The following is a 21,301-nucleotide window of genomic DNA, read 5'->3' on the forward strand; positions in this document are numbered from 1 at the left end:
ATATAAGCCTAGCTAAAAGGTACCCTGGCTTTCGCCACCCAAGAAAATTATTTTCCTGTGGAAGTTCTAACTCTTCTACTATGAGTTCAATTTCTTCTATGTCATATTTCCATAATGGCTATGACTATTCCTTACAGTTGCATCCCATAAGTTGTGCAAAGCCTTTCTAGAGGAACCTTCCCAAAGAGGGACAGGATATTTTAAAGGCAGGTGAAGGATTTTAATTTTGTTCTTGAATCCGTAGAAAAGTTCCCTTTTGACCAACCACAACAACACAGCATAAATTTCTATCATGGAAAGTGCACGCTGTAGTGGCACTTCAGGTGTAAAGGTTTCAGAGCTTCAGGTTTTGTTCTGTAATCCTTCTTATTTAGTATTTCACAGGGATAGCATTCCCCTTTGACCCAAATCTGTCTTTTCTCCCAAAAGTGGAGACAGAAAACAGTGTGAACCAAGCCATACACATCTCCCAGTATTTTCCTGTAGTCACTCTAATAGAAGTGAATTTTGCATTCTTGCTCTAGATGTGCATAAACAATTGTGTTTTACCGCCATCAGCCTAGGTAGATCAAGAAAGGCAAGCACTTGTTTAATTTGCACTTGAGAATATGTGCTTGCTTACACACACACACAATTTACCAGAAGATGTTAAAACTGAAGTTATACATGGCTTCCCTACAGCTAAAGAATTTTGTTCCTTCCTCAGTAGATGTCCTTAAGAGATTTAATGAAAGGGAAAAGTTAATTCCAGGAGGAGGAGTGTTATCCAGTTTTTTTACTGTCCCTCCCAGAATATAAACTTTTTTATTTCCGGTTCCTCCTTTTAGGATATGGAACAAATATTCCAAACAAGGCTCAATTACAAAAAAAAAACAGTGGTATGGATGTTCAAAGAAAGTATTATTTTCCCAAAACAAGGCCAACCTATATAAAAAAAAAAAAAGAAAAAAGAAAGATGACTGCCTTCTCAGGATTTCTCCTTCCCCACTCTGGAAATTCCTTTAAATCTGCCCAAGAGTTTAGGTCTTCACTTCCCCCTGTGGCCACAAGCAACTCCAGACAGTTGGGTTTGAAACTCATTCTAAAAGGTTACAACTGACAATGGAAATCTTTTCCTCATTTTAATGGGCTCCCTCCACATCTTCCTAGTCAAACCGGTCGCTTTTTCCTGTTATGAATCTGATGCTGTCTCAGAGGTAATAGAACCTGTTACGCCAGAGCAGAGAGAGATGATTTTATTCAACAATTTTTCTAGTACCAAAGAAAGAAAGGAATTTGAGACCTAACCGTTTCATGTGTAAACCTTGCATCTTAATTCCAAAACTCAAAATGGTTTTCGCAGTCACTTTTACCCCTCATTTCTCCTTCCACTTTTCTGGTAGCATTAGATTTAAAAATGGTTACCATCACATTCCAATCTAATCTAAGGCAGTTTGTGTTTCTCTGTACCTGGTGTACATTTTCCATTTCATGTTTTGTCCTTTGGTTCATCTACAGTGCTAAATGTTTACTAAGCATCTGGCTCTTTTAATAGCCTATTGCATGTTGCAGAGTATTCACTTTTCCCTTATTTAGATGATTGTCTGATTTTCAAGAATTTCTGGTTTGGTTAGTAAATATATTTCTCAACTTGGGACTTCAAGTGAACGTAGACGAGCCTTATTTTATTCTACCTCACAAGATCATATTTCTTGGATGTCTTCTAGATACATGACTTGTGATGGCATTTCTTTCTCAAGACAAAGTAGGAAAGTTACAAGGGACACTTTAGTATATTCAAACCAGACTCTGGCATCTGCCAGAATCAGAATTCTGAGTTTTATAGCCTTGACTATTCTCTTGAAAGGGGGGGGGGCCCCGGTTGACTACCCCTGATCAGAGTAATTAAATCTTCAGCCATTTTGATCATTTGTTTCTGATCAGAGTAATTAAATCTTCAGCCATTTTGATCATTTGTTTCTTAGGCATAGGGGCCTGTACATGTGGCCTAGGCATCATTTTTTTAGACATAGGTCGAGATTTTGGCCTTAGTTTTATAGCCTTGACTTTGGGATTCAGCACCAGCTGACATTTCAAATTCCAGTGCTGGGATCTGAGAAAAGGAAGTTAAATTGGTGGGTGAATCAGTTGCGTCTCAGCCTAGGTCTTCCCTTCTCTGCCAGCCCCACTCTGTCAGTAATAGCTGGTGCTTTAGACTGCCTGAGAGATTGAAAGTGCAAGGTCATTGGAGCAAATGAGAAGTTAAAACACACAAGTATCAATGTAATGATGGCTGTAGTAAATGCTATGAAATCTCTGAAGCATCTTGGACTCCAAGCCCTTCTGTTATCACATCACCACCATAGTGATATGGTAGATAAATGAGGGAACCAGGTCCTACCCCCCTTTGCAGTTTAGCTGTAGCAAGTAAAGCTGTAGTAGCATGGGATTTGGCAACTCCATTCATTTTGACCTTTTCAGGCAGCATGCATTCCTTTAGAGCAAAACATTGTGACAGACGAGCTGAGCAGGACTGGGACAGCCCCTCACAAATGGAAGTTGCATGCTGGGGGTTTCCAGGATTTGATTCATCTATGTGGAGCTGATCAAGTAGATCTGTTTGCCTCTTTGTCAGATCAGACAACTTAAAGAAATTGTGCTGTGGTACTCATTCTAAGCAGGCCTGGGATACCGATACCTTTTTATTACCATGGATGGGAATGTTCCTGTGTATGCTTTTCCACCCTTTCCTCTGATAACCAGAGGACTTCTAAAGATTCAGAATTATTCTCCAAAAATTAATGTCATGACCCCCTTTTGGCCCATTCAGCATTGGTTCCCCATTCTTTTGAAAATGGCCAAGGGCAAGTACTGCAAGTACTGAATCACACAGGACATGGGGTGTTGCACCCCAACCTTCAAGTTCATGCAATTGGCTGAATGATGGAATTCATCCTGTTTTCAAGAAGTTTTTGCGTTTGTGTTTCTTCATTGCATTTTCAGTTCTCTGTTTTGCTCTTTGGCCTTTTGTACTGCCCCAAGCGGTTTTCCCAAGTGCCTCGTATCTCTGATTGTTTTTTGTAGAATGAGAGGTGTTCAAATCTTACCTTATCTGGACAACCTACTCTTTCAGGCTTCCTCCTCCCAAAAGACCTTGCTTAAACACCTTAACTATACTGTTTGTTTCTTGCAAAGCTCGGGCTTTACAGTAAACTTCCAGAAATGTCTTGGTTCATGTGTTTCTCTGTTGCAGGCTCCAGGCCATCCGTGTGCAGGGTAGCTGCCGCCTGCAAAAGCTGATGTTCTTCGTGTTTCACTGTTGCAGTCATTACATTTGGGTAATCTGCTGGCAGGTTGCCCTCAGTCGGCCTGATTAACAAAGTCTTGGGTCCTGCGTCGGTTGCTGTCCCTTCTTCCATGACGTCAGGTTGTCAGAGGTGTAAAACATGTAGCTGAAGCCATTGCATTAGTCTTTCTTGCTGCGCGGTGCCCGAAGCAGAAGCAGTTCGTGCCAGTCGCCGACTCTTGAAATTTTCGTTTGAGTTTCAAATCCGAAGTCTTCAACTAAAAAGCGAATTACCACGTTGGGGAAACTTTTCTTGTTCCTTACCGATGTCAGTAAAAGTTAATAATTGCATTGCTTGTGAGAAGCAAATACCTCAAGGATTTTCATTTGTACTGCATTCCTTGCCTAGGCCCTGACCACGATGTACCTTGCTATCGGCCCTGACCACGACGTACCTTGTCGGTTTTGTGCTTTATTTAATCAATGCACTATTAAATGTCGGTACATTTTTGCTTCTAAATATTTTGGCTCACTTTAATTATCCAGTAATATCAGCAGTCCGACTACCGTAATACCTAAAAAAATGCAAAGAAAAAGACAGGCCGTTGAGGTCCAAAACTGCCGACGACTCTTCTCCTAAGCCAGTCGCCAGTTTGCTGGTATTCAGTGAGGTGCTTTCGCAGCCCCTGATACCCGCTAATTCTGATTCGCAGGCCTCTACTGAGACCCATTCGGAGTCCGGTATGCCACGAGATGCTACCATTATGGAACCCGCAGATGTCTCTACCGTGGATGGGTCTGGAGCCGCTGTGCAGGCACCGGCTTCTGAGTGTGTTTTCAAGCCTACATATTTGTATATTAGACACCATCTTCAAAACTAAGGCCAAAATCTCGACCTATGTCTAAAAAAATTATGCCTAGGCCACATGTACAGGCCCCTATGCCTAAGAAACAAATTATCAAAATGGCTGAAGATTTAATTACTCTGATCAGGGGTAGTCAACCGGGGCCCCCCCTTTCTAAGAGGCCTAGGCAAGATATTGTCTATGAATCTTCTGAACAGGATTCTATTTCTTCTGATTCTTCTAATGAACAGGAATTGTCTATACCTACTTATGAGGACTCTGATGCAGAAGATTCCATTCCTTCTGCTTCTCCCCCTGAGGATTTTTCTTTTGGGGAAACTTTACATACCTTAAGGGAACATTTCCACTGGGAAAGTCAGGAATTTTCTGAATCTAAAAAGAGACTTGGGTATTTTCTTCCTCAGCATAGGCCTTTGGCTATACCTCCTGTTCTAGACATTGATTGTTTTTTCAGAATCTAGTATGGCTCCTGATTCTCTGCCTCCAGCTTCTTGTAAGCCAGGCAGATGCTAGAGGGTTCCTGACTCCCACAAATTCCTTTTCAAAAATCCTGTTAAGGATCCTGAAACCATTTCTCAGGGTCCCAAGGGCATTAAGGCTTCTACTGCTAAAAATCCTACCCCTTCTGATAGAGATTCCAGGGTGCTAGATAGATGAGGTAAGAAGGTTTACACTTCTGCAACCCTGGCAATCAGGGCTTTAAACTGTCAATTTCATATGCTAAAATACCGACAGTATATCATGGGACTGCTTAAACACAAAATGATAATTTCTGACTGTGTGGAAAATAAAGATTTACAGTATCTATTGCATTTAGCTGAACAAGTTGGTAAACACTTTGCAATGTGGTTTTGATTCTTTGGAGGCCTCTTGCAGGGCTGCTGTAACTGGGTCTGTGCTAAGAAGGCATGCTTGGCTCAGAGAGCAAACTCTGCCTGATCATGTTAAAGCAAAACTGTTGGATGCTCCTTTCAGGGCCGTCTCTTTGGTAATAAGGCAATAGACGTTTAAAAAAAAATGGAAGATAAAGCTAAATCTATGCAAACTGTTAAAGATTTCTTAAAAGTGCAACCTCCAAGATTTAGTAGACACTGGCCTACTAAGAGCTGGTCCTTTCCAGTTCCTTCAAGAGCCACTCAAGTCAAACCCAGACATTCCAAAGGCACCAGGTTTCAGTTCCAAGGGACTTTCAGAACAAAACAATGGGATGCCTCCTCTTCCAAATCTGGAAACAACAAGACACCTCCCTATGGTAAGCAGTCTCAAAGACTTCCCTTTGCACTTACCAAGCACTTACCTTTTAGCCACCCCTTTGGGGGGGGGGACTGGCTCTTCATGCATGAAACTGGCAACTTGTAACCCAGGACAAATGGGTTTTAAATATAGTATCCCAGGGATACAGATTTCATTTCCATACGTTGGCAATTCCAAACTGATGGCCAGACCTGCCCCCAAATCAGTGGGCAGAGGCCCAGAAACAAGTACTTTCCCTCATGAGCATGGGGGCCATTCATCTAGTACCAGAAGAGGAAAAGGGACAAGGTTTCTATTCCAGACTTTTCCTGGTACCCAGAAAAGACAAATCATGGCGTCCAATTCTGGTCTTATCTACTCTAAACACCTTTCTGGACATCCCAAAATTCAAGATGCTGACTCTTCAACATTTACTTCCTATGCTAGGCAAAGATGCCTGGTTGGCAACTCTAGATTTAAGAGGCTTACCTGCATATCACAATCAGGGAATCTTGCAGAAGATACCTCCGCTTCAAAGCAGGCTACTTGCATTACCAGTTCTCTGCACTGCCCTTTGGCTTATCTACTGCTCCCAGGGTCTTTACAAAGAGCCTGGCACCAGTAATTGCATTTTGCAGGCAAAGAAATATTCAAATATATCCATACCTGGACGATTGCCTAATTCTGGCAAAAACAGACATTCTTCTTAAACATCTGGCGTTTGTAAAAAGGGTTCTAACTTGTCTAGGGTACACTATAAATGAAAAGAAATCACAACTGTGGTATCCTCTCAAAAAATTACATTCCTGGGTGCAAGCTTGAATACAACTGCTCGGATGACTTTCCTTATGCCAGAAAAGCAAATTCATTTGGTGACTTACTATCTGCAAGACAAATTCTGCAAGCCTTGGGGTTCACGGCCTCCTGCGTTCTTCTAATTCCATATGCAAGACTGCATATGAGGAAACTTCAGTGGTACTTAAAATGTTTATGGAGTCAACATTGTCACAGCCTGGAAACAATGATTCCTGTCATACCTTGCCTACAACTAGAGTTCCTATGGTGGCCAGAGGCCTGCCACCAAAACACGGGACTGTCATTCACACCACCCCCTGCCACCCAAACCTTAACTACAGACGCATCAGACTATGTTTGGGGGGCTCATCTGGCAAGTGCATTCAGGGCAAATGGAACCCAAATCAAATGCACTTTCATATCAATCAAAAAGAAATACTAGCCATACAGAATGCACTGACAGCCTTAAAGGACTACATTCATTCAGGACAATTACTGGTAAAGACGGACAACACCATGGTTATGTGGTACATAAGCAGGAGGGTACACACTCCTACCCCCTTTGCAGACTAGCAATGGCATTGTGGAACATGGCCTTGACCTATTCAAGTACAACTACAAGCGCAATTCCTGCCAGGAAAGCTGAATACTCTGGCAGATGAACTAAGCAGAAATCTCATGGGCCCTCATGAATGGAAACTGGAACCACGGATTTTCAACATGTTGACACGCACATGGGGGAGCCCAGACATAGATCTTTTTGCCTCACCCCAGAACTATCAGTTGGACAAATTTTGCACAAGAACTTATCACAATAAAGCCTGGAAAGTGGATGCTCTGTCCTTCAGCTGGAAAAACCTATTAGTTTATGCCTTTCCCCCTCTGCCTCTGCTCTCCAAAGTTCTACTAAAAGTCCAACAGAACAAACCAAAAATTATTTTGGTTGCTCCAGACTGGCCTTGCCAACACTGGTACTCATTCCTGCACAGTGTCGCACCTTCCACCGTGGCACCTGCCTCAGACACCTTACTTACAGTCTCAGCAGAACAACCAAACTCTGCACACTCTGCTCCAAACTTTGAATCTTGCAGCGTGGCTAATCACCTAAATTCACCTTTAGCGTCCCTCAGCAAATCTGTGATGGATGGCATTTTGGAGGCAAGAAGACCTAGTACTAGAAAATCTTATGCTGACAAATGGAAAAGATTCTGTGCCTGGAATCAATCTCAAGGGATAAGCACAGCAGTGCCCAACATTCCTCAGATTTTACAATACTTAACTGAGATGCTTCACAAGGGCCTGTCCTTTTCTTCCATAAAAATCCATGCCTCAGCCATTTCAGCTCATTACAACACAGAACCCTCCCCTCTTCTCTCATCCTCTGCTAAAGCAGCATCTCAGAGGGGCCAAAAACTTAAGACCACCCAGGAGAGCTCCATCCCCTGCCTGGGACCTCAAATTTGTATTGGAGAAACTCACTCTCCCTTCTTTCGAGCCAGCTGCTTCTGCAGACTTAAAATTTCTATCCTGGAAAACAGCTTTCCTTTTAGCAGTCACTTCAGCTAGAAGGATTTCTGAATTACAGGCTCTTATGGCAGTGGAGACTTTCATCATTTTTCATGCAGACAGGGTATCTCAGGAGCAATCCATCCTTCATGCCTAAGGTGGTATCCAGTGTGGCTCTTAATCAGACCATTCATTTGCCAACTTTCTTTCCCAATCCACAGAACAAGGGGGAGCAGATTCTGCATTCATTGTATGTACACAGACAACTTAGATTTTACTTAAACATGACTAAACCTCAAAGAAAATCTGAACTGCTGATAGCATTTGCTGCAGGGGCAGAGGGAACGGCTATTTCAAAGCAAACCATTTCCAAATGGATAAGCCATTGTAAGCACCATGGAAAAATTATCCCCCAGGGGATCAGATCCTTTTCCACCAGGGCTGCATCTACTTCAACAGCCTTTCTTAGAGGTGTTCCTACCAGGGACATTCTAAAAGCTGCTACCTGGTGCTCAGTTCATACTTTCACCAAACATTACCATTTACCACTTTTCTCTAAATCCAGAGCTGGCTTTGCCACTGCTCTCCTGCAGGCCTTATATAGAGGTCGCAGTATATAATGGTTTAGGTTTATAGATTTATAGATTAGTACTAGGCTAACTGCCCTTGCGAGCCATTTTAAGCCTAGCCAATTATCCCCTGTGAGATTCAAACACTGTACCTTGTGTTTGTAAGGCAAACACCTTAACCATTAGGCCATCCTCCCAACCTTGCTGGTCCTAATGCTGTATAATTCCCTCCACCCAACCATAGCTTTGGGAATCTACCCAAATGTAATGACTTCAACAGTGAAACATGAAGAACATTTAGAAAAAATAAAAAACAAATACCGAAACCGGTAGAATTAACCATTTATTGCAGTTCGGACAACTTGCAATTTAACCAACTAAGTGCTTTCGCCAGATAATCCAAAGACATCTTCAGAGTTGTTCAAACATTCTCCCCAAGCTAATTACTATGGAATGCGATTACATTGCACAAACACCTACCCACCCTTTTTGGCACTCAAAGTAAGAGTTTAATTATTTGGTTTAGTGAATTCAAGAGTAGGAATTATTTTTGAAACATTATACAAGTGTTTGTGTGTGTGTGTGTGTGTATATATATATATATATATATATATATATATATATATATATATATTTTTTTTTTTTTTAATTGTACTTTTGGGAGACTAACAGTTTTTTCGATAAAAGTACCGTCTTTTTAAGAAAATGTTTGAGCGCCAAAAAGGGTGGGTAGGTATTTGTGTAATGTAAATCGCATTCAGTAGTATTTAACTAGCTTGGGGAGAATGAACAACTCTGAAGATAGATGCCTTTGGATTATCTGGCGAAAGCGCTTAGTTTGAATTGCAAGTTGTCCGAACTGCAATAAATGGTTAATTCTACCGGTTTCGGTATTTGTTTTTTTATTTTTTCTAAATGTTTGAAGTCAGTTGACTACAAGCTGCATTTGTTAAACATGAAGAACATAGTACAGTTGTGTACACTTACCATAAATGTAGATGTTGGTGTATTCACTGTTGCAGTCCTGGTTACCCTCCCTCCAGCCCCCTAGTTTTCTCTGGCTATACTTCTACTTTCTTTCACTGTCCTTAAAAGCCCTTTTGGTGTATTTGCTTTTGGTTTGAGGTATAGTTTGTTTTTTTAATTTTATTTGTTCCCCATTTGGGGGGGGGCACCTGACATCTGGGACAAGAAAAACGAATGTAATGGCATTGGCTGCATGTTTTGTACCCCTGATGACCTGACGTCATGGAAGAAGGGGCAGCAACCAATGCAGGACCCAAGACTTTGTTAATCAGGCCGACTGAGGGCAACCTGCCAGCAGATTACCCAATTGTAGTGACTGCAACAGTGAATACACTCTGACATCTACATTTATGGTAAGTGTACACAACTGTACTTTTCTCTGATTGCCTTTTTTTGTCACTTCTTCCTCAGGTTTCAGTTATGGCCAGGGAGTTTCTTAGGGCTCTAGGATTCTTGGCCTCCACCATTCCTATGGTACCACTAACCAGGCTCCGTATGAGAAAGCTACAGTGGTTCCTAAAATCAGTATGGCTCCAATACTGTCATCTTGTAGATTTTCTAGTCCCCCTTCTTCCATGTTTGAAGCTCGAGCTTCATTGGTGGATTCATCAGCTGTCTCTCAACCCAAGACTTCCTTTTCAGCCCCCAGTCCCTGCTCAGGAACTTTTTTTTTGGATGCCTCAGACACTGGGTGGGGAGATTCTTTTGGTCCCCTGAGGTTCCAGGGTCTCTGGCCCATCTCAACAGAGGTCAGACCATATCACTATCAAGGAGATGAGCTCTCCATTTCGCCCTTCATGCCTTTCATTCTCTTTTTCATCCAGGGCTTCTCAACCTTTACAGACAGTACCACAGTAATGTGGTACATCAACAAGCAAGGGGGAACACTGTCCTACCTTCTTTGCAGGCTGGCTCTTCAAGTTTGGGATGTGGTAGTCCAGTATCGAGTGACTGTTCGTGCTGTGTATATTCCTTCAAAGGAGGACATAGTGGCAGACTTTTTGAGCAGGTCTGTAACACAGGCTCACGAATTGATGCTTCACAGATGTGTGTTTCTGGACACTCCATCAATGGGGTAGTTCTCTGGTGGATCTTTTTGTCCCCCCTTTGAACAGACTACTTTTTTCACCGGTCTCCCAAGTCCTCAGGCTTTGAAAGGTGGGCACCCTATCTTTTTCTTGGCAGGGGATGATGTTCTGTGCCTTCCCTCCTCTTCCCCACATTCCATGGGTCCTGCTCAGGATAGAGCAAGACTCCCCCAGCATCTTGTTGGTGACTGCCTTTTGGCCCAGACAGTATTGGTCTTCTGAACCTAGCCAAGGGCAATCATCACAAGTTAGCTCATAAGGTGGACCTACTTAGACAAGGGGTCCCTCTTCCATCTTCACTTGTTCACACTATAACTGACATTGTAGGTGATAGGGTTTTAATCCCTTTTAGGCACCTTTTTTCTGAGTATGTATTTAGGGTTCTGCAGGAGGCCAGAAAAGCCACTACCAGGAAATCCTACAAGTTCAAAAGGAAGAGATTTTTTTTGTTTGGTGAATTGCTTGTAACCAGGATCCAGTTTCTGTGGAGATCCCTCTGGTTCTGTCTGTCTTGTGATTGCTCCATGCAAGGTTGGCTTATTCTTCTGTTAAAGCTTACCTTTCAGGTGTCATTGCTTGTCTGCCATTGACTGCTCCTCTGGCCTGCAATTTTTTAGACACATCCTTCATATCAAACCTCCCAGTAAACCTTTCCATTTTCCCGGGGTCTTAATTTTGTTCTTAAAAATTTGACTTGTGCTCCTTTTGAGCCTTCAGCTTCCTTACATGGATGACTGTTCTTTTCGCCCTTACTTCAGCTAAGAGTGTGTCTGAACTCCGGGCTTTTATGGCTGCTGCTCCTTTTATGTTTTTTCTTAGGGACAGGGTGTCTCTTCATGTTAATCCTTTTATTCCCAAGGTGGTTAATGAAATGTCTCCTTCCCTCCACCCCTTTTTTGCTGTTTTTTTTTTTTTTTTTCCCCTAGGGTAAGGATTTTTTTGTTTTTATGTTTCTATCTGGCAGCTTCTGAGGGAAGAAAGCTCTGAAGTTTTGGAACACTAACCATTGGTTTTACTCTGCATTCCTCATCCATATCGGTAGCCAAGGCATGTGGAAGAAGCCCTAAATTTTGGAAGCTGGTCAGATGATCCAATCTACAGCAGGACATCCCATATTGTTTAAAGCTATCGCATGCAGTGATCTAGCCAAGCATCTGATATTAATTTACTTAAATAACTATACTTTCTCTCTCTTTTCATACCAACCAGTTTTAGCCTTTGCTAATTGTACACAGACTGCATGTGGTCTTTAAAAGGTTTAATTGCCTGTTTGACTTTGTGCCTCTTTTTTCTTCTTGTAGGTCAAAGTAATTGGTGGAAAGGAGACTGAATCTGGTGAACTCCATTCCCCAGGTGAAACTGAAAATACACCTTCACAAGACAAGGCACCATTCTAGAGCAGAAGATAGGAGGTCTGTGCCCAGTTTGGCCCCCACTCTGAAGAGCATCATCTTTCAGAAGTCAGCCAACGACTGAAACATTTCTCTTACATTGTATAAGCATTGCTGCTGAAAAATATCTACAGAAGACATTTTATACAGAGGTTTTACACCAAAATTTGTACATAAAACAAATCACTGTGCAGTCTACTCTGGGGACTCAGATGGGCTTCTAAAAAATAAGCTTGTTGCTGTAGTAACACTCTAGCTTTAATAAAGTTATCAGAGTTTACTTTTTTATGCAGTTTAATTACAGAAGAGAGCTTTGGTGTTTTATTAGATTACTCAGATTCTAAGCTAAACACAGCCTTATATCACAGTATGCTGTACTCATTCATTTTATACTATTGGAGGGTTAATTCATATTTGTGCATATATACATTTGTGGGTACATTTCTCACAAGTTCAAAGTGTGGAACAGTATGGGTCTAGTTTAACTGTGGCAAAAGCATGCCTGTTAATCATAAATAATGCACACCATCAGTCAAAAGCTTGTGAAACCAGCACTGTTTTGCTAGTGGACTACGTTTTGGAAATGGGGGACTTTTAGATTTCTGTTTGTGTTCTGTAATTGATTTGAGACAGGTTACTTATTTCAGATATGTTTAATCCGTTGTAAGTAATAGTTTTGTTATAAAAAGTAGAGCTCTTTTTCAGCGGTTGAGGGACTGTGCAATTAGAAGACTGTCTTGATTTACGAGGAAAGATACATTATGCATTTTTCTTGTAAGAGAACACTGAACCGGTAATGAGGCTGTAATATGTGGCTGGTGAAATCTTCTTGGTACACGAGAACAGCTTAAAACTTATTTCCTTTCATTCCGAGTGTATAACCTTTTAGCAGTTGATGCACTAAGCTGCATCTCCATTGCAGTCGCACTAGGTTTCCTGTTTTCCTTAGTGTGTAACTGTCAAAGGCACAGATTCTGACAAGTCCACGTACCCTAGACTGTGCTGATCTCATTGAGTTGTAAGCACTTGATTAGAAAGAACCATATAGAGCACAAAATAGTGTTTGTGCACGCTGTAACATTTACTCCCGGAGTTCAGTGGTTTGGTGCTTTGTCATTGGTTATATTCACTAGTTTCCTGTAGGGGCTTTCTTATGGTGTTGTGTTAGTCAAAATTACTTTGTATAAAGCCTTATCTGCAGTTTAGCCTTATTGGCTTCTCCACAGTTCCCTCTGGATACACTGATTGTCAAATTGGGAGTAATTATGTTGCATGAAAATATGGGTTGAGTCTGAATTTTAAACATCCTTATGCCATTGCTGACTGCGACATTGAAACTTTTAAATAGCTAGATCCTGTCTAATGTAGGTTGAGGGCTTATTGAAATTTGAGCTTGGTCTGTTCAGTTTCTCCCCCATACTGCAACATGTTTTCATATGTGTGCCTTTTTTAGTGGAGGAGGGGTTTTAATTTTTTTTTTGTTTAGACTTGTTATAAGTTTGTTAATGCTAATATATGGGTTAGCTGTTCACATTACAAAATGTGCACTGGTTAAACACTAAAGGATATACATATGATCTGTCAAGACTGTTATGACACTGATTGGGTGAGGTATAGTTGGATGTTAGAGATTAGTATTCTGGTGTAATTAGTCCATCAAATAGCAGGAGAGTAATGAATTTCATCCTTTCATATAAGTTGTGTCCTGTATTAGGTAGCTTGTCAATAAAGCCTTTATTTAAAATTGCCGTCTGTCCCTTTTTTGGATTAATGTAACAAATGAATATTATATGACTGAAGTAGATTTATATCGATGAAAACATTTAACGTGGTATATCTTTCTACAGGGAGAAATTACCTTTAGTAAGATGAAAAAATGTTTACTGTTGCTAAATGTTTAGCACATTCTGTGGTTGTCGTTTGCACAAAAAAAAGATTTTTGCTGTCAGTTGAAATTTAGCAAAAGTCTGCCCTGGTTCCTCTGCCTTGAGCTTTAGGGATAGACAAAATTAGCTTAGGAACAGTGCAGCTTTCTGCAAGTTGGGAGTCATCTGTGCCATTTGCAGTGAAAGTAAATAGCCATTTTTTTAATTCACCTTTGCTTTGTTTGTACTTTGAAAATGGCAGTCATGACTTTCAAAATGGAGACATTTTCCATGTCCATTTCCATTTAAAACTCAACAGGAAATACAACTGCACTCCCCCCCCCCCCCTTTAGCTAATCATTCCACCCCTTAAACTCCTGACTTACTCTGACTTCAGGCTAACCTAACACATGCACATATTATAAATAAAATTGTACTATGTATCCAAGATTTTATGCTTGTTTCTATTGCATGAAATGAAATTGTAACTGCTTTTTCTTTTCCACAATTGTACCTGTAAATAAAATATGAAAAGCAAACATTTTTTGTAACTAAACTCTGTAATGTGGAGCTTTTCTCCCTGGGCCTGCCCTCCACTGAAAATGGGCTCCCTGAAGACCAGTGGACCTCCCTGGTCATCAAACTGGAAATAAATGTTAGAAGCACACACGCTGTCACTGGCTATGGCATTTGCATGTTGAGTATACAAGTCTACAGTGGAGGGCAATTAGGATTTTAACTGTCCATCTTGTTTCTCCAGAATATCTTTATAACAGAATTAGGGACCTGTCATTCCTCTCATCCTCTAAACATTAAAACAGTGCAGCACCATCCTTTAAATATCATACAGGGTAATCAGAGAGGAGAAGAGTATTCTTACGAATTTTTAATTTATTTATTTTTTTTATCCATCTTTTGTTGATTGGGTTAGTCCCACTGGCCTCTCTTCAGGGGAAACCAAAGGTATTTATATTAGAGGAAATTTGGCAAGGACATCTGGGAACAAGAGCAAGGCAGGGATGCTGGTTGTTATGGCCCTTCCTACTTCCGGTCCAAGCGCAGTGGCAGCTCGAAAAATCAGGAAGGAATATGGTGAACAGGAGTGTCAGAAGATGTATGTTGTCAATGTGTAGAGTCTGAAGACTTGTATCTAGGAAGAGAGTTATCTGGGGAGTTGATGGGGTCAAAGGCAGTCAAGCATCCACATAACGAAGGGAGGAAGGAGGCCGAAGCATACGAGCTTGTGTCAGCATGCAGTGAGAAGGGAGAAACGTGTCCTGGGTAGTGTGAAGGTGGTCATATTTCGCAAGATTCTTAAATTATTTTCCAGGAGCAGCTGTTCGAAGGGGAGATAGAGATGCAGAAAAGCCTGTACAATTACAACCCTGGAGGGTTGCTGTTTATCTCCAGGATTTGATAAATTAGTGAGCCAGAAAGTGAGGTGAATTTGTGCAGAGATAGAAGATCCAAGAAGTGAGGAAGGACAAAAAAAAGTATGCAGAATTAGTGAAACGGGGAAAAAGAAGACAAGACAGAATTAAGGAGAAAGTACCTAGTAAGAATAAGTTGTAAAGCAGACTGAGATGGACAGGTATGATATTTGGGATACTATAATAGCACCACTGAGGATATCACCGAAAGAGGAAAAAGCATTCATTCATGTTGATACATTTTTGTGACATCATATAAAGAAATTTTGGATCAGTGTGAATGAAAGAAATACTGTAATCCATGGAATTTGTATGTTTTGCAAACATTTAATAGAGACACAAAAGAAAATTTATGCAGTTTCAAACTGAGATGGTCTTTAAATAGTCTTTTAGTGCTTTTTCTGTGTAAGGGTGTAATGGAAATAAAAATATATTAGAGGTTTATGGACTGGGGGTTGGGAGTGTTGTGTTGTATTAAAAATGGCATATAAAACAATAGTACACATTACAAATGTACATGTAGAAGGAAACAGAAAACTTTTTTTTTCTTTTGTGGAAAAGTGATCATAGGTTCATAGGTGTGTACTAGGCTAACTGCTCTGGAGCCTATATAAGCCTAGCCCAAGAGGTAGTTCCCAATGGCACTATCAAGCAAGGCCACTGAAGTGATCCCCGGGGTGAATTTTCTATTGCTCATCCACTCATCAAGATCCCTCTTGAAGAGGGCAAGTGAAGTGCTCTGCTTGACGTGAATGGGAAGTTTGTTCCAAAGTATGGAAAGTCTCTGGGTTAGGAACCTGTCCCTGTAGCATGTTCTGTTTATTGTGGCAATGACGTTGAGGTCCCTGAAGCGTGTGTCACGGAGTGATTGGGATATCTTTAGATGTGGCATATCTATCCGCTCTGGGTCAGACATGGCTTTGTAGGTCAAGCACAGATTGCCTCTAAGTAAACGATATGAGATGGTATAGCTGGTGTGTTTTGAGTCTGTCCATATAGGGCATGTATTTAAGGCCTTGGATCCTATTAGTGAGGTATTTTTGTGGCCTTTCCAGTTGTAGGTGTCCAGTGCGGTACATGCCTAATGGGGCATTGTATTCTATAATAGGTCTAATGAAGGACGAGTAGAGAGGGATTATGGCCTCTCTCTCTTCCTGGATGAAAAGCCTTTTGTAATGAGATGTGCCACATGGAAGGACTTTCTGACCACAGTGGCAATATGGTTATCAAAGGAGAGGCTGCTGTCAACCTGTCCCCAGATCTCTTATCACACCGGTGTTTAGTGGACTACCGCCAATGTGGTCATTCATGGACACCGAGTTTTTCCCAAAGGGTATGACAATGCACTTTTTGGCGCTGACCTTAAGGCCATGGTTCTGAGACCAATCATTGGTCTTAGTGAGGTCTTTTTGTAGAATGTCTGCATCAGTAAGCGAATTAGTAACAGTCATCTGCGAATTTGGTCAGCCAGAGTCCCTTTGTGTTGGCTTGAACTTCAGAGAAGTAGATGCCAAACAGGAGAGGACGTAGGACATATCCCTGTGAGACTCCACTTGTAACTGGTCGGTAGGCAGATTTGGAGTCCGGTACTTTCACGGTGTGAGATCTATTAGTGAGCCAGTTGGCAACCCATCTTATGGCATAGGGGTTTATGCCTAGTTTAGTGAGTCTATCTGTGATTCTTGAGTGAGGGATGGTGTCGGAAGTCCTTGGCAAGATCGAGGTAGGCTGTGTGAGCTACATTGCCTATATCCACAGCTCTGGTGACAGACTTGAAGTCTAGCAGGTTGAGCAGGCATGATCTACCTTTCACAAACCCAAACTGCGTGAGGTCCAGAGTTTTAAGATTCCCTATGTCCCTATTTATAAGGTCCATGATGTTGCACTCCATAGCCTTACATATCAGACTTGTCAGGCTAATGGGGCGGTAGTTCCCAGGGTCTCTAGTCACTCCCACTTTGTGGAGTGGGATGACCATAGCAGTGCACCATTCGGTAGGAACAAAATCTGAAGTGAGGCTGTGATTGAACAAGGCACTCAGGTGTGTTGCCAGTTCACTTTGCAATTCATGTAGAACACAGCCAGGGATATTATCAAGTCCTAGCTGTATTCTTGGCTTTGGGCTGTGCGTTTTTTACCTGTGCAGCTATGATATTAGGGACTTGGCATTCCTCAGGTATTGTGATAGGCCCTTAACGGGGGGGTAAAGTTCACACTGAACCTGTCTGCTAATATAGTGGCAATATTAGTTGGCTCGGTGAAAGTGTTGCCATTGTGCTGTAGCTCAGAGCAGATGTGAGTATTGCCATGTAGATTCTTGACATAGCTATAAACGCTTTATGGTTGTCTTTAGTATCAGCAGTAATTTTGTATTCGTAGCTAGCTTTAGAGGATTTGATGAGGGATCTCAGTTTTTTGCTTAGGCTAAAAAGGGAGCTTTTCCAGTCTTGGGACTTCACCCTTTTCTGCAACATTTTTCTTCCTTCTGTTGTAGAGTTTGTTTATGGTAGGGGACCACCAGATTGGCTTTTGGAGAAGAGCATCTTGGTTCTGTTTGGTATGGCCCATTCCATGCACTTGTGTATGTGCTCATACAATGCATTGGTATATGATTCAGCAGTCCTGCACCTATTTTCCATTTGCATGGGCATTGTGAAGTTGGCCGCTTCTGTTTTTAGAAGCCCAAAATTGGCTTTGGCGAAGTTTTCCTGGTCGTTTCCTTTACAGGTGGGTGAGGGTGGGATGTGGATATCCATGGTTAGTAGCTTGCAGTCAGATTTGACCAAGAAGGAGGAGTTTACTGGTGTAGAGCAACAGTCGCCCATGTTAGTAATGAGCAGGTCAAGGATGTTTGTGCCCCTGGTGTGGGGGTGTTGGAATTGATGAATTCCAAAATGTTGAGCAAGTGTATTAGTACGAGTAGTTTTCCCAGTTAATAGAGGGGTAGTTAGTCTTCCAGTATAAGGGTATTGGGTTGTACTGTAATATTTTCCAGTGTGTTTAGGGATGGGGAGTGAGAGTCTTGGGACATGGTGGGGGATCTATAGCAGGCTGCAACCTGGATAGCAGTTTTACCCAGTGTTAGTTGCACCTGAAGTATCACTGATGCATTATGTTGGGCTACTAGTCTGGAGGTGTGCATATCCTTTATGAATATGGAGACACCGCTGCCTTTAGAGCTTCTGTCTGGGTTTAGGGGCCAAAAGGTGTGGTATGAATTATATCTTGGGTGCTCTCCGGAGCCTTGAACCAGGTCTCTGTTACTGCACAGATGTCTTTTCCCCATTTTAAGGAGTGCTTTGAGCGAGTGCATTTAACAATTGTGGCAAAAGAAAAAATATTTGTGGCAAAGTGGCATATGATGCAAAAAGATGTGAACTGAAATGCTTTACATATGAAAAAACAGGTTAGTTATGGGTGGATTGCAGGGATAAGACAGAAGAATATAAGGAGAGTGGGTTGAGAGTATGAGGATGAACAAAATATAGAGAAGGGAAAAATAGAAATCTAGGGGAAAAAAACAAGAGGTGCACTACAGCAGGTGACAGTGGAAGGTGAAGTAGTAAAAGATAAAATAATAGGAAAAGGAGTATGAAGTAACAATACAGACTTGATGAAATTGGGAGTATGGTTAAAGGAATAAAAAAAACTATTGAAAAATGAGGAAATTTAAAGGATTTGGTATGAAAGAAAATAAAGGCAAATGATAAAGGGAAAATTAGTAAAGGAGCTGAGAATTTTAGCAAATTTCAACAGTATAAAGAATATAAAAAGAACTAGGTGTGGGGATGTTCTTCGTGTTTCACTGTTGCAGTCATTACATTTGGGTAATCTGCTGGCAGGTTGTCCTCAGTTGCTGCCTCCTCTTCCATGACGTCAGGTCGTCAGGGGTATAAAACATGCAGCCGACGCCATTTTCTTTAGTCTTTCTTGCTGCACGGTGCCCGAAGCAGAAGCATTTTGCAAGTGCCGGTCGGCCAACTACTGAAATATTCGAGATTGAGTTTCAGCACCGGAGTCTTCACTAAAGCTAAGTACCCCGTTGGGGAAACTTTTTTCTTGCTTTTTATCGATGTCAGAAAAAAAGCCCGCGGTGGTGCGGTAGCGTTGTCGCCTCAGTCAGACGCTGTTCGGTTCATTTCTCAGCCAGAGTGTCTTCTGCGTGGAGACATGCATGAATGGGCGTACCTTCGTTTAAGGTTGTGCGTCAGGGCTGGCAAGTTAATTGTATTACTTGTGGGAAGCAAATACCTCCTAAGGATTTCCATTTATACTGTATTCCTTGCCTAGGCCCTGATCACAACGTGCCTGGCTGTCTGTTTTGTGCTAGATTTAACCAACACTATTAAGCGTTGGTATATTTTTGCATCAAAGTATTTTGGAAACAGATTTAACTACCCAGAAATGTCGGATAGCAATCCGACAACCGGAGTACATAAACGCAAAGAAAAGAACAGAGAAAGGCAGTCGAGATCCAAAACCAACAACGAAGCTTCTCCTAAGCTAGTCGCCGGTACTCAGTGAAGCACTTTCGTAGCCCCTGATACCTGCTACCTTCAAATCACAGGCCTCTATCGACACCCATGTGGGGTCTGGCATGCCGCAAGATACTCTGGTATTGGACCAATGGAAGTATCACCCTCGGATGGGTCTAGAGCCGCTGAGCAGGCACCGGCTTCTGAGGGTGTGTTCAGACCTCAACATTTGCATATCAAACTGACAGCTGCAAAACCAAAGACAAAAGCAACTTCTAAAACTAAAAAACCGATGCATAAGCCACGTGCACAGGCCTGTATGCCTAAAAAACAGATGATCAAAATGGCTGAAGACCTTATTACCTTGATCAGGGGTGTTACCCATCCTCCTCCTGATAACAGGCCTAGGCAAGACACTGATTATGAATCTTCAGATCAGGTTTCTATTTTTTCTGATTCCTCTTCTGATCAGGAATTATCTATACCTCCCTATGAGGATTCTGATGCTGAGGAGTCTATTCCGTGTGCATCTCCTCCTGAGGATTATTCATTTGGAGAAACCATGCATACTTTGAGGAAGCATTTTCACTGAGAGAATCAACATTTCTCAGAATCAAAAAAGAGGCTCAGGAATTTCCTTCTTATCCCTCAGCTCAGGCCTTTAGCCATTCCCCCTGTTTGACATTGTGGATGATGTGTTTTCGGAGTCAAGCTTGTCCCCTGGCTCCCTACCTCCATCTCCCATTAAGCCTGACAGATATTACAGGGTCTCTGACTCGCATAATTTTTTATTTAGAAACCCTGCTGCTGATCCTGAAACTATTTCACAGGGTCTAAAGGGAGTTAAGGCCTCAACAGCAAAAAATCCTACCCCCCCCCGACAGAGATTCAAGGGCACTGGACAGATGGGGAAAAAAGGTTTATACATCTGCAGCCTTGGCAATCAGGGCCTTAAACTGTCAATTTCATATGCTTAAGTACCAACAACATGTTATGGGATTGCTGAAACAGAAGATGATGTTGATTTCAGAATGTGCAGAAAATAAAGAATTGCAGGAATTATTGCATGCAGCTGAACAAGTTGGACAGCATACTTTGCAGTGTGGTTTTGATTACCTTAGAGGCCTCCTGCAGGGCCGCAGTTACTGGATCTGTGATTAGGAGGCATGCCTGGTTAAAGGAACAAAATTTACCTGATCATGTTAAAGCTAAATTGCTAGATGTACCTTTACAGCATGATTCTCTGGTATTAAGGCAGAAGAGGTTTTAAAGAAAATGGAAGACAAAGCCAAGTCTATGCAAACTGTTAGACTTCTTACAAGTACAGCCACCAAGATTCAGTAGACACTGGCCTACCAAAAATTGCCCCTTTCCTGTGTCAGACAGCGCTCAAAGGGTCAAATCCAGATGCCCTAAGGGTTCCAGATACCAGGCAAAAGATTCATACAGGTCAAAGCAATGGGGCGCTTCCACCTCCAAATCTGGAGGAGATGAAGTGCAAACCTACAGAAAGCAATCCCAATGACTTCCCTCTGCCTTCAAGCACTTATCTTTTGGCAGCACCCATAGGGGGAAAATTAGCACTTTTTGCTCAATTGGCAGTTAACCCAGGACAAGTGGGTACTAAACATCATATCACAGGGATACAGATTCCATTTCCACACTCTGCCAATGGCAAATGGTTGGCCAGATCTGCCAAAAAATCAATGGGCAAAGGCACAGAAACCAGTTATGACCCTCATGGATGTGGGGGCCATTCAAACAGTACAAGAATAGGAAAAAGGACAAGGTT

At 41.8% G+C, this 21,301-nt stretch overlaps 1 protein-coding gene across 6 annotated transcripts in view; it reads left to right on the forward strand.

Annotated features, from left to right (window-relative positions):
- TPD52L2 (TPD52 like 2) overlaps nt 1–13,487 on the forward strand; it is a 566,267-nt gene extending 552,780 nt beyond the window's left edge. For all 6 annotated transcript variants that reach the window (XM_044089864.1, XM_044089865.1, XM_044089868.1 and 3 more), the window contains one exon: nt 11,650–13,487. In XM_044089864.1, coding sequence (XP_043945799.1) covers nt 11,650–11,745 — 96 coding nt within the window. In that variant the 3' untranslated portion in view covers nt 11,746–13,487. The remainder of the gene's footprint in view (nt 1–11,649) is intronic.
- The last annotated feature ends 7,814 nt before the right edge of the window (nt 13,488–21,301 follow it).

The sequence above is a fragment of the Protopterus annectens genome, chromosome 12.part0, assembly GCF_019279795.1.
Source record: "Protopterus annectens isolate FY-2018-M chromosome 12.part0, PAN1.0, whole genome shotgun sequence".
Classification (NCBI taxonomy): domain Eukaryota; kingdom Metazoa; phylum Chordata; order Ceratodontiformes; family Protopteridae; genus Protopterus; species Protopterus annectens.